The sequence below is a fragment of the Phyllobates terribilis genome, unplaced genomic scaffold (assembly GCF_046119375.1).
Source record: "Phyllobates terribilis strain yellow unplaced genomic scaffold, ASM4611937v1 Scaffold_30__1_contigs__length_15301838, whole genome shotgun sequence".
Lineage (NCBI taxonomy): Eukaryota > Metazoa > Chordata > Amphibia > Anura > Dendrobatidae > Phyllobates > Phyllobates terribilis.
Genome location: NW_027362790.1, coordinates 5,659,116 through 5,671,383, shown reverse-complemented (window position 1 = coordinate 5,671,383; position 12,268 = coordinate 5,659,116). Strand labels below are relative to the sequence as shown.

The 12,268-nt window shown below is 44.6% G+C and overlaps 2 protein-coding genes across 2 annotated transcripts in view; both read right to left on the bottom strand.

The window, feature by feature from the left end:
- LOC141178789 (uncharacterized) overlaps positions 1-7,691 on the bottom strand; it is a 20,104-nt gene extending 12,413 nt beyond the window's left edge. The window contains exons 1-3 of the mRNA XM_073660628.1: positions 7,616-7,691; positions 7,327-7,417; positions 3,809-4,866 (exon numbers count right to left, since the gene is read on the bottom strand). Coding sequence (XP_073516729.1) covers positions 3,809-4,717 — 909 coding nt within the window. The 5' untranslated portion in view covers positions 4,718-4,866; positions 7,327-7,417; positions 7,616-7,691. The remainder of the gene's footprint in view (positions 1-3,808; positions 4,867-7,326; positions 7,418-7,615) is intronic.
- Positions 6,164-12,268, bottom strand: LOC141178787 (oocyte zinc finger protein XlCOF7.2-like). Its single transcript, XM_073660627.1, has 4 exons — positions 12,260-12,268; positions 7,978-8,157; positions 7,771-7,894; positions 6,164-6,189 (listed from the first exon to the last, which is right to left on the bottom strand). Exons 1-4 carry the CDS (start codon positions 12,266-12,268, stop codon positions 6,164-6,166), a joined length of 339 nt encoding a protein of 112 aa, XP_073516728.1.

Sequence of the window (12,268 nt, the reverse complement as noted above, 5' to 3'; positions counted from 1 at the left end):
CCAAAAACTGCGACCCACCAGTCTCTTGGTCTCAGAGATTCCGGGATGACCTGCCAACCGAGATTCGTGACACTCAACAAACAAATCTCTCCTAAAGGTCCCAGGCACAAACAACCTCCCATGAGGAGTGTTAGAAGGGGCATTCTCCTGTGCTTTAAGAATCTCATCTTCCAAAACGGAGTCTAAAGCAGCTATCACAACACCTTCTTGTAAAATGTTCTCCTCTTTCTCAGCACCGACTATGGGAGAAAAACTGCGAGACAAGGCATCCGCCTTAACATTCTTAGTACCAGGGATGTAAGTAACGGAGAAATTAAACCGCGAGAAAAACAGTGCCCACCTAGCCTGACGGGCATTCAGGCGCTTGGCAGCATCAAGATATATCAGATTTTTATGATCCGTAAGAACCTGAACGGGAAATTCCGCACCTTCCAAGAAGTGGCGCCAGTGTTCAAATGCGAGCTTAATAGCCAATAATTCCCGATTACCAATATCATAATTCAGTTCAGTCTCCGAAAATTTTTTTGAAAAAAAGGCACAGGGATGTAATCCATCCCCGTTATCCTGAGACAATACTGCTCCAACCCCCACAGAGGAAGCATCAACCTCAACCAAAAACGGCTTCGTCACATCAGGCTGCATAAGGATGGGAGCAGAGGTGAACCTCTCCTTGAGATACACAAAAGCTTCAATGGCCTCAGCAGACCACTGAACCGCATCAGCACCTTTCCTGGTGAGATCGGTCAGAGGTTTGACAATACTAGAAAAATTTTTTATGAATTTTCTGTAATAATTGGCGAAACCTAAAAACCTCTGTATCGATTTCAAACCAATAGGCCTAGGCCATTCCTGTATAGCTTGAACTTTAACCGGGTCCATCTCAAAACCTTCGCTGGAGATAATGTAACCCAAAAAACTAATTCTCTGTACAGCGAATTCACATTTCTCCAGCTTAGCAAAAAGCGAATTGTCCATTAATAACTGTAATACCTCACGTACGCTCCGCCAATGAGACTCCAGATCCGGCGAATAAATCAAAATGTCATCCAAATACACAACCACATTTTTGCCGATCAAAGGCCCAAGGATGTCGTCATTAATAAGATTCTGAAAAAATGCAGGAGCATTGGTAAGACCAAAAGGCATAACCAGATTCTCAAAATGACCCACAGGAGTGTTAAAAGCAGTCTTCCATTCGTCACCCTCCTTCATGCGCAACAGATTGTATGCCCCCTTAAGGTCAATTTTAGAGAACCACTTGGCCCCCATTAACTGCTTAAACAGATCAGGAATCAATGGCAGTGGGTAAGGATTGCGTACAGTAATTTTGTTAATCTCACGAAAATCCAGACAAGGACGTAAACCGCCGTCCTTTTTTTTTTACAACAAAAAATCCAACCGCCACAGGAGACTTAGAGGGCCTAATGTGACCGGCGGCCAAACTTGTCTGTATGTATTCCTCCAAAGCCTTCCTCTCAGGAATAGTAAGGTTAAATAAACGACTTTTAGGAAGAGTCGCTCCAGGGACAAATTCAATAGAGCAATCATAGTCTCTATGGGGAGGCAAAACCTGCGATTCCTTCTCAGAAAAAACTCTCCAAAAATCCTGAATAGGAACAGGCAATTCTCCCCTATCCAAAGCTGCAATACGCCCGTTACAACACTTGTCATAACATTTATGGCTCCAGGATTTAATTTCACTGGTAGACCAATCCAGTACAGGATTGTGAAATTTTAACCAGGGCAATCCCAATATTACTGGAGAAGGCAAGTTATTCAACACTACCAAATCCAATTTCTCATGGTGAACACCATTAATAGTGAGAGGAAATTCACTGACCTTGAGAGTAATATTCTTCAAAGGGGAACCATCCACAGAAACCACAGCAATGGGGGATGACAAAGGTTCGGGTTTTAAATTGAGTCTTTCCAAGAATCCCCCATCAATTACATTCAGAGTAGACCCGCAATCAACAAACACCCGAAATTCCATTACTTTTTCCTGAGCAATCGTGGAAGCAGCTAAAAATATACCCTTGGAATTTAAACAGGCAATACGGGCGTGACTGACCATTTTTTTTTCTTTCTTCATACGAAGCTCACAGGCTTTTATCAAATGACCAGATTTTCCGCAATAGAAACACAAGCCTTCAAAAAATCGACGGTCTTTTTCTTGAGAGCGAGGTGCCACCGATCCAATTTCCATCGGTTCACCACTGTTAGTACATACATTCTCATAACCAGAAACTGACATAGCAGAGGATTTGCTCTCATTAACCCTTGCACGCAGTCTTCTATCCACCCGTATAGCTAATTGCATAGCCTGTTGCAAATCTTCAGGTGTAGGATAAGCAATTAGCAGGTCTTTAACCCTTTCACTGAGCCCAGCAAGAAATAGACTTTTTAGAGCAGAATCTTTCCACCCTGTTTGAGTAGACCACCGACGGAAATGAGTACAATATTTTTCCACATTACCTGATCCTTGTTTTAAACGTCTCAACTCAGTCTCAGCTGATGCGACACGGTCAGGATCATCATATAATAGGCCCAAAGCAGAAAAAAAACTATCCACTGATCTGAAGCATGTATCACTAGGTTGCAAAGAAAAGGCCCACTCCTGAGGCTCTTTGAGCAAAAGTGACATTATGAACCCTACGCGCTGGGATTCATCCCCAGAGGACTTGGGTCTCAAACGAAAATACAATAAGCAAGCATTTTTAAATGAAAAAAATTCTCGGTGTTCACCAAAAAATAAATCCGGCAAACATACCTTAGGCTCCAAGAAATGTGCTCCAGGACAGTTACTCACGTGCTGACGGAGCTCGGCCACCTCCAGAGAGAGTCCCTGCAGGCGATGAGCCAAATCCTGAACAGACACCATGATGGAACAGAAAAATCTTTCCTTAGAGAATTTGCTGGCTGGACTTACTGTTATGTTCTGCTACCAGAGCTAAGGAAAGAGAGGAGATCTGTCCCTGCGATAGAACTCAGCTTAATCCCTACGATGTAACAGGGGACCTGATCCTGCGATCAGACCTGCTAAAGTCCTAAGCTAGTCTGTACGGAGACCTATAGATGTGGGGAAGGAATCCCTACAAGTACTAAGGACTGGGAGGAATATGGGACACCTCCTAACAGAAATAGTAGCAGACAGACGAACAAACAAAATATATAGAACATAGAGGTCCGTAGACCAAGCAAACTAACAGAGCAAGACACAGAGCACAGGCTAGCTAGAAAGTAGATATACAATGAAGTCCAGCAAAGCCAGAAGGGCGGAGCAGGATTAAATAGGCCAACAAGGTCATGTGACCAGCAAAGGAAAAACCTAAGAGCAAGGTTCTAACACCAGGTAGGCTAGCAGGCAGGTAGCAGATGTGCGCTCCCAGGTGAGCGGGCAAGCTGGTCCATAGACAGACTGACAGGAGTTGGAAGGCAGACCGTCGGACCTCAGGCAAGCAGGCAGGTAGCTGATGTGCACTCCCAGGTGAGCGGGCAGGCTGGTCCTTAGACAGACTGACAGGATTAGTAAGGCAGACCGTCGGACCTCAGACTAGCAGGCAGGTAGCAAGTAATCAGGCAGGAATCTGGCAGGTAACTGGCAGGTAACTGGCAACGGGACCTGAGGGCTGAAGCACAGGTGAGACACAGGTGCAAACAACATTGCTCGGGCACCTCCATTTTGGAGGAGGTGCCTTATATATGGTAAAGTCCTCCGGCCATTGGCCGGGGACTCCTTAGGACGGCGCGCGTGGCCCCTTTAAGAGGGAGGGAGAGCGCGCGCGCGCGCCCTAAGCACAGTGGCCGGGAAGGAGCGCGCGCTGCCAGCAGAGCGGGAGAGGGACGCCGGGCACGGAGCAGAGCGGTGAGGGGAACAGCGTCCCTGCCTAGCAGAGGGCAGGGACGCCGGCACTACACATTTTCCACATTCTGAACAGGAAAAAGGCTTCTCCCCTGTATGAGTTCTCTGGTGCTTAAGAAAATCTGATTTATAGTTAAAACATTTTCCACATTCTGAACAGGAAAAAGGCCTATCCCCTGTGTGAGCTCTCTGGTGATTGACCAAATCAAATTTCTGTTTAAAACATTTTCCACATTCTGAACAGGAAAAAGGCTTCTCCCCTGTATGAGTTCTCTGGTGCTTAAGAAAATCTGATTTCTGGATAAAACATTTCCCACATTCTGAACAGGAAAAAGGCCTCTCCCCTGTGTGAGTTCTTTGGTGATAGACCAAATCTAATTTCTGGTTAAAACATTTCCCACATTCTGAACAGGAAAAAGGCTTCTCCCCTGTGTGGGTTCTCTGGTGGTTATCAAGATGCGCTTTACGGTTAAAACATTTCCCACATTCTGAACAGGAAAAAGGCTTCTCCCCTGTGTGAGTTCTCTGATGTCTGATAAAACTTGATTTCAATGTAAAACATTTTCCACATTCTGAACAAGAAAATGGCTTCTCTCCTGTGTGGGTTTTCTGGTGGTTATCAAGATGCGCTTTCCGGTTAAAACATTTCCCACATTCTGAGCATGAAAAAGGCTTCTCCCCTGTGTGAGTTCTCTGATGTCTGATAAACTTTGATTTCTCTGTAAAACATTTTCCACATTCTGAACGTGAAAATGGCTTCTTTGCTTTAGGAGCAGTTTGTTTTTTAATGCTTATTTTGTGACTTTGATTTTCCTTAGTAGTCGGTAATGAATCAGAAGACAGGACGTGTTTCATAGGATCAGATGATTGATCTTTGCTGTGAAGGGATGATGGTAGATCTGGAGTAATTGCATTCACTTCAATTGTATCCTCTGGGATCTCAAGCTCAACTGATTTAAAAATTGAAGATGTCAGCCGTCCCTCTGATCTCCTGGTACAGTCATCTGTCAAGAATAAAACCAATTATTATTTTTGAATAAAATATTCTTGAAATTTATATTTTTTAACATTTCTACTTAAACTGTCTGTAAAAAGGGTAAGTTCTGTAAATATATTGAATTATTTACCAAGACAATGACAGTTCACAGTCTAATAGAAAACCTCATAGGATGAACCAGTGGAGCGGTGTTCAACTGTTTGTTCATTCTGCCTCCCAAATATGGAATAAAAAGCCACCAAACAATGTTATGTAGATGAAAATAACACCAATAAAAACTTCTACTCATCTCACAAAAAACAAGTCCCCACTCAGGTCCATAATTTGTCAGTGGAAAAACAGAGATTTTCACATTATTAGTGGCTCAAAGGCTCTTGAAAAGCAACTTTGTTTCTATAAACCAATCCAGCAATATTCGCTCTCCCAAAGTCAGATCTCCCCCTCGCTTCTGAGCCTTGCAGTGCGCCAAAACCACATTTATCATCCATGTATTTGGCATTACTATAGTGAGAAGAACCCTCTTCATTTACAGTGTGTGTCTCCCGGAGCACAATCTGGGCACTATGTGTTGGGCAATAAAATGGCCAATGTGTAATTTTCACTTTGAAACATCTACTGTGTGCTAATTTCCGGAAAGTGACTGTGGAGTCAAAGAAGTGACAACTTCTAAAGATTAATTCATTGAGGGTCATAATTTTCAAAATGGAGTCAATATATGGGAATTTATACTGCTCTGATTTTCTGACATTTTGTATGATGTGGTGTGTCCCATATCCTCTGGGACCTGCTCCTGCGACGTCTGCTTCTGTCACCAGGTGCTGTCCTATTTATTCTGCAGGCGGCGCTAGTGATTGAGAAGACGTTGGGACCAAAAGTTCTGGGCGGCGCAGGCTCTGTCCAGCCACTTAAATTAGTTTGCATGGAACCAGTAGTACCATCCAGTCTGGCAGTATGGGTGTGTGTGCTGTCCAGCTGCAATAATCTGCTCCCTGCTTCAGCCATATGGAAAGCACCGCACCCTACTAAAGCTGGAAGCATATTGCCGGAAGCTTCCAGATCCAGCCTTGTTCTCCTCGGGTTCAGTCCTCTGCGCTCAGCTCCCGGCTTGTGTATTTGGTTCCTGTTATGACCTCGGCCCGTTTACTGACTATTTTTGCGTATTCTGATTTTGTACTTTCTCAGCCCTCCTGGTTCTGGCCCGGCTACCGGACTATTCTTCTTCCCATCTCACTCCACAGAACAGCAAGTAACACTATGGCCCAAGCCTAGGGGTCTCTGTGTAAGTCAAGATCCGTAAGGAAGGATTAAAGGGTGATGGGCAAAACTGTGACTACAAATAATAACACCGACTGAAACGATCAAGCTGAACAGTCTTCTTCAGTAAAAAAAAACTTTAGTCTGTAACTGTAACTACTAGGTAGTTAAAGACTCACATAGGTGAGGCAGGCCGATCCAACCCCAAATAAACTATCATACAGAATGAACATGTAAAAAAATATACAACAATAAAAATATGTTACATCCCCAACACCAACGTATGTATGAAGGGAGAAATCCAACACTAAACCGGAGTTGCACTCATTTATGGTGGACCATTGGAGCTACTATGAGTCCTGACCAGAAGAGTAGAGAAAGTATTAGTGCCCCCATTTCAGGAGAGATTGTGCAGTAATCTGAATTCCTTAGGATTGAAAACATAATGGAATTTATGACGTGGAGTGAATCCATGAAACCAGGGCTCGAGCCATGCCACCACATCTCCTGCAGGCGTGAATAGATGTATATTACAGCCATCAGCCACGCACAGCTTAGAGAGATATCATGGCACAGGTGTAATGTTATTTATGCAGTTTTATCCCAATCCTGCTTCAAGTTATTCAGTTTTAAAAGAAATTAAAAAGTCAGAATAAAGGGAAACTTTGTACAGAAATTCACACTTGTCCCTCACTGCGCATTTAATATTTGCGATCATAAAAGTGAAGTTTGGCCAGAAAGACTGAACTTGGTCTTGTAGGGACCATATGAGAACATTCAGCAGCACAGAAGGGAGAGAAGGTAGATTCATCCAATAAGATATCAGGGATCTAGGAAGCCAACAGCATCATCACCCTCCGCTTTCTCTTACAGGCCCATCATAATGTTTTTCTTCAAGTGATTTTCTCACTTGTCAGCACTTTCTACGTACGCTGTCATTTGGCTTTGTAGTTTACAGATCTGGGCAGGTAACGGTCAGCGTCTACTAATTCCAGGGGGTAGGTGGATCTCCAGGTTGCAAGTTCTCTAGAAAAAGGGTTTTCAATGCCCAAATTCATTTGAACAGTTTTGGGTGGAGAAGAATGTTGTGGTCTAGAGGTAAAATGGAGATCACACGATTGTGATACGGCCGGACTACACCACAGATAAAGCAGCCACAGCCGGTAATTGAGAAGAATCTGTGACTTCTCTGAATTTAGTGGTTACTACTCACCTGGGTAGTCATATGTAGGAATCTCCTCTTTACACCACTCATCACCCCTCACATATGTCTCTGTAGTATTAATATGGGTCAGATCTTCACCCTGAAACAAATATTATAAAAGTCACAGACAGATGGAGAAGTCCCATCTATGATCAGCTCTAATCCTGCCATCTCCACCGTTCTCATTACACAAGTATAAAACATATAATCCTGGTGGATAAAACAAGACTGAGCACAAGACCTTCACAGCCATCTACACATCATAGGGGAGATCTCATGACACCTTCTCTCCATCTACCTGATGATCCTGAGGAACATTGGGATCTTCTTATTTACAGTCTCTCTGGTGTTGTCCTCTTACTGGATAGATCTGGAGGAAACACATACAGGGACTGAATTCATTCTTTACATACAGATAATTATAGGCCGTGTGTATTTAGTCCTGTCTATTACCTGGTGATGTGAGGGGCTGGGGAACCTCCATCATGACGTCCATGTACAGATCTTTGTGTCCTTCTAAATGCTCCCACTCCTCCATGGAGAAATAGACAGCGACATCCTGACACCTTATAGGAACCTGACACATACAATGATACCGTCATCTCCCCGATCCCTTTATAGTGTTACTGTATAATGTCCCAGCATTCCCAGCAGTGTCACCTCTCCAGTCAGCAGCTCAATCATCTTGTAGGTAAGATCTAGGATCTTCTGGTCATTGATGTCCTCATGTATCAGGGGGTGAGGTGGAGGTCCCGTGATTGGGCTCAGGGGTCTTCCCCATCCGTCAGACACAGGGTCCTGACAGCGCTCACTAGAGGTCTTCTTCACTACTGTGTAATCCTGGTTATGGAGAGAAACATTAATAAATCTCACTCCAGACATTTCCAGAGTCCTCACCTCTCCAGTTCTGTCCATCTGTTATTCCCATAGATAAGAATGATGTAATGTGACGTCATCAGAATCTCTCACCTCTCCAGTAAGCCGGAAGAGGATCTCTAGGGTTAGGTGTAATATCTTCTCCACCATCTTGTCTCTGTCCAGATCCATCTTTTATGGATCAATAAGGAAAATTCTCTTATATAGAAGATCTTCACTGAGAGGATCTGATATTGTAGGGATCTGAATGAGAAGATGAGCCGATGTAACATCATATAAATCCTATGTAATAATACAATTACTGGAGATAATAAGGGAAACATATGAGGAGATTTATTATTTTACAGTCTTTAGTTTTCCTCTTTCTTCCTAGGAGTCAGTAGCTGAATACGTTTCTCATAGACTCATCTTCCATGACGCTAATTCGCATCTCCTTTACCGACACTGGAATCGGCATTAGCAATTCTGCAAGAGATATTCATTACACGTGACATGACAAATAACTACTTCATGATGAGGACGATATCTTCATCTTCTACTACGGCTCTAGAAACATATTTGGAGACAGTCCGTCACTGACTACATCATCAGCGACCGTCTATATGAATGTTTCCCGTCTTCCCCGGAGTGTAATCTTCTTACACGTTAGATCTCATGTCTGATTCACACACAGAAGTTTGAGGCTTTTATAAAAGCTTTTTTGTTTGCACAAACATCGCAGACAGAAATTATTTGATACCAAGGCCTCTATGTACAATGCTTTATGGAGTTTATTTTTGGCCTTAGGCTTTCCAATATTACAAGGAAAAAAGCAGAAATTAAAATGTTTCAAAAGAAAATTGGCACCAACAATTCTTGTAAAAAGAAAAAAACATGCAAAAAGCAGAAGACACATTTTGTTATTTTTTAACACGTTAATTTGTTTAAAAAAAAAAAAAAAAAACTCATTTGGGCACCAGAACATAGATGTACACCGCAGGGATCTCACAGGCTGCAACAAAACCCTGGCGGTTGAACCACTTGCTGCTGTCAAAAGCAAATATGGCATCTAAGAAGGTGTGACAGAGTTCGGCCGTATGTCCCTCCTCCCCCAAGTACTCGATAGTATGGGGCTGCCTAGTTACTTTGATACCTAAATGCCTATTAATGGTGTCTGGGCCTGCAATGTATGAAAGTCTATTAGGCCGGGCCAGAGGCAGCACCCAATAAGTTACATTTTAACGCCCCCATACACATTAGACTAAAGTTGCATGAAAACACTGATTCAGGGAGTTTGATCGACTATATAAAGTATTTGGGGGCCTCCCGACAGATGATGTCATTGCAGAGAAGGATCTGTCATCCTGAATTTCAGAGGCTAATCCATTTGTTTTTCCTGTAGATAATCGTCCACTAGAGGAGTCTGGAGGCGACTCTCTCATACATACCCCAGGAAAGCTGGAATATTTGTGTATGGGGGAGTCTGGAGAGAAAGCAGTCTGCCAAATGACCGTTCAGCCAACACTTATCTCATGTGTATGGGGCCGTTAGTATTACACTGACAGGCAGTGATAATACACCGCACTACAGTAGTACAGTGCATCACCTGAGCAATCAGAGGCTTGTATGGTGTATGATCGCACTGAGGAGAGTTGTTTAAAAAAATATTTAACCTGAAAAAAATCTCAGTTTTAGCAACAAGAAATATCTGTCACTAGGGAATCCAGACTCACTGCACAATGTTCGTTAAGTCACATCCATAATAACCTTCTTATACTCTGTTTTCCTTTATACATTATCTACATAGTGACGTAGATAGAAATCACAGTGTTACGGATCCGGGTGTTGGAACCTCTGTGCTGCGGTGCAAGGAGGGACCAGAGGGGGGGTAACTAGGTATCAATTCGGACTGAACAAGGTCGTACGGCGGCTCAATCGACTCTGTGACCAGAGAAGGACCGAGCAGAGGGACCAGGTGCTACTCTGGGCCAGACCTTGTATGAGAGCAGGTGACTCCCACGGGTCAGAAGGCAGGGACTGACCGGTATAGCAGATGGGCACAACAGGCAGGCTGGTGGGTGATCCGGGTAGACGGACTGGCAGACTCGGCAGGTAACAAGCAGGGGCCTCCAGGTAGGCACGGCAGGTAACAAGCAGGAGCCCCCAGGTAGGCACGGCAGGTAACAAGCAGGAGCCTCCAGGTAGGCTGGCTGGTAGGCACGGCAGGTAACAGGCAGGTGCTTCCAGGTAAGCAAGCGGGTTGGCAGGCACGGCAGATAACAAGCAGGAGCCTCTAGGGTAGGCTGGCTGGTAGGCATGGATGGTAACAGGCAGGAGCCTCTAGGTAGGCTGGCTGGTAGGCATGGCAGGTAACAGGCAGGTGCTTCCAGGTAAGCAGGCGGGCAGAGCCCATAGACAGACTGGCGGACTGAACGGAAGACAGACTGCCGGGCTGGAGAGTAGTCAGGCTGGCGAACTGGACTGGTAGTCAGGCTGGCGGGCAGGACTGGTAGTCAGGCTGGCGGGCAGGACTGGTAATCAGGCTGGCGGGCAGGATTGGTAGTCAGGCTGGTGGGCAGGACTTTTAGTCATGCTGGCGAGCAGGACTGGTAGTCAGGCTGCCGGGCAGGACTGGTAGTCAGGCAGGCAGCGGAACCTGAGGGCTGAAGCAGAGGTAAGTACACAGTGCTACAACTTTGCTCGGGCACCTCCATTTTGGAGGAGGTGCCTTATATACGGGAGGTCCTCCGGCCATTAACCGGGGACTCCTTAGGACGGCGTGCGCGGCCTCTTTATGAGGGAGGGAGCATGCGCCCTAAGCACAGTGCCTGGAAAGCTGTGCCTGCAGGCAGCCGCAGCAGTAGGAGCGCTGGAGGATGCCGGGCAGGGAGCGCGGCGGTAAGAGGGACGGCGTCTCTGCCTGTCAGGGAGCAGACACGCCGATACTACACACAGTGACAAAGCAATAGCTGAAATTGAGCCCCCCCACCCCGAAGGGAAAAAATAAATTATATATATATATATATATATATATATATATATATATATATATATATATATATATATAAAAAACGTGAAGGAAATAATTATTTGATCCCTTGCTGTTTTTGTAAGTTTGCCCACTGACAAAGACATGGACAGTCTATAATTTTAAGGGTAGGTTAAGTGTAACATTGAGAGATAGAATATCCAAAAAAAAAATATCAAGAAAATCACATTGTATAAATTTGATAAATATATTTGCATTTTGCAGAGAGAAATAAGTATTTGATCCCTCTGGCAAACACCACTTAATACTTGGTGGCAAAACCCTTGTTGGCAGCACAGCGGTCAGACGTTTCTTGTACTTGATAATGAGGGTTGCGCACATGTCAGGAGGAGTTTTGGTCCACTCCTCTTTGCAGATCATCTCTAAATCATTCAGATTTTGATTGCTGTCGCTTGGCAACTCAGAGCTTCAACTCCCTCCATAAGTTTTCTAAGGGATTAAGGTCTGGAGACTGGCTAGGCCACTCCATGACCTTACTGTGCTTCTTTTTGAGCAACTCCTTTCTTGCCTTGGCTGTATGTTTTGGGTCATTGTCTTGCTGGAAGAACCAGCCACGATCCATTTTTAATGTCTTGGTGGAGGGAAGGAGGTTGTCACTCAGGATTTTACGATACATGGCTCCATCCATTCCCCCATTGATGCGGTGAAGTAGTCCTGTGCCCTTAGCAGAGAAACACTGCCAAAACATAATGTTTCTACCTCTATGCTTGACAGTGGGGATGGTGTTCTTTGGTCATAGGCAGCATTTCTCTTCCTCCAAACACGGCGAGTTGAGTTAATGCCAAAGAGCTCAATTTTTGTCTCATCTGACTACAGCACCTTCTCCCAATATCTCACAGAATCATCCAGGTGTTCATTGGCAAACTTCAGATGGGCCTGCCCATGTGCCTTCTTGAGCAGGGGGACCTTGCGGGCACTGCAGGATTTTAAACCATTAAGGCGCAATGTGTTACCAATGGTTTTCTTGGTGACTGTAGTTCCTACTGCTTTGAGATCATTAACAAGTTCCCCCCATGTAGTTTTAGGCTGATCTCTCACCTTCCTCAT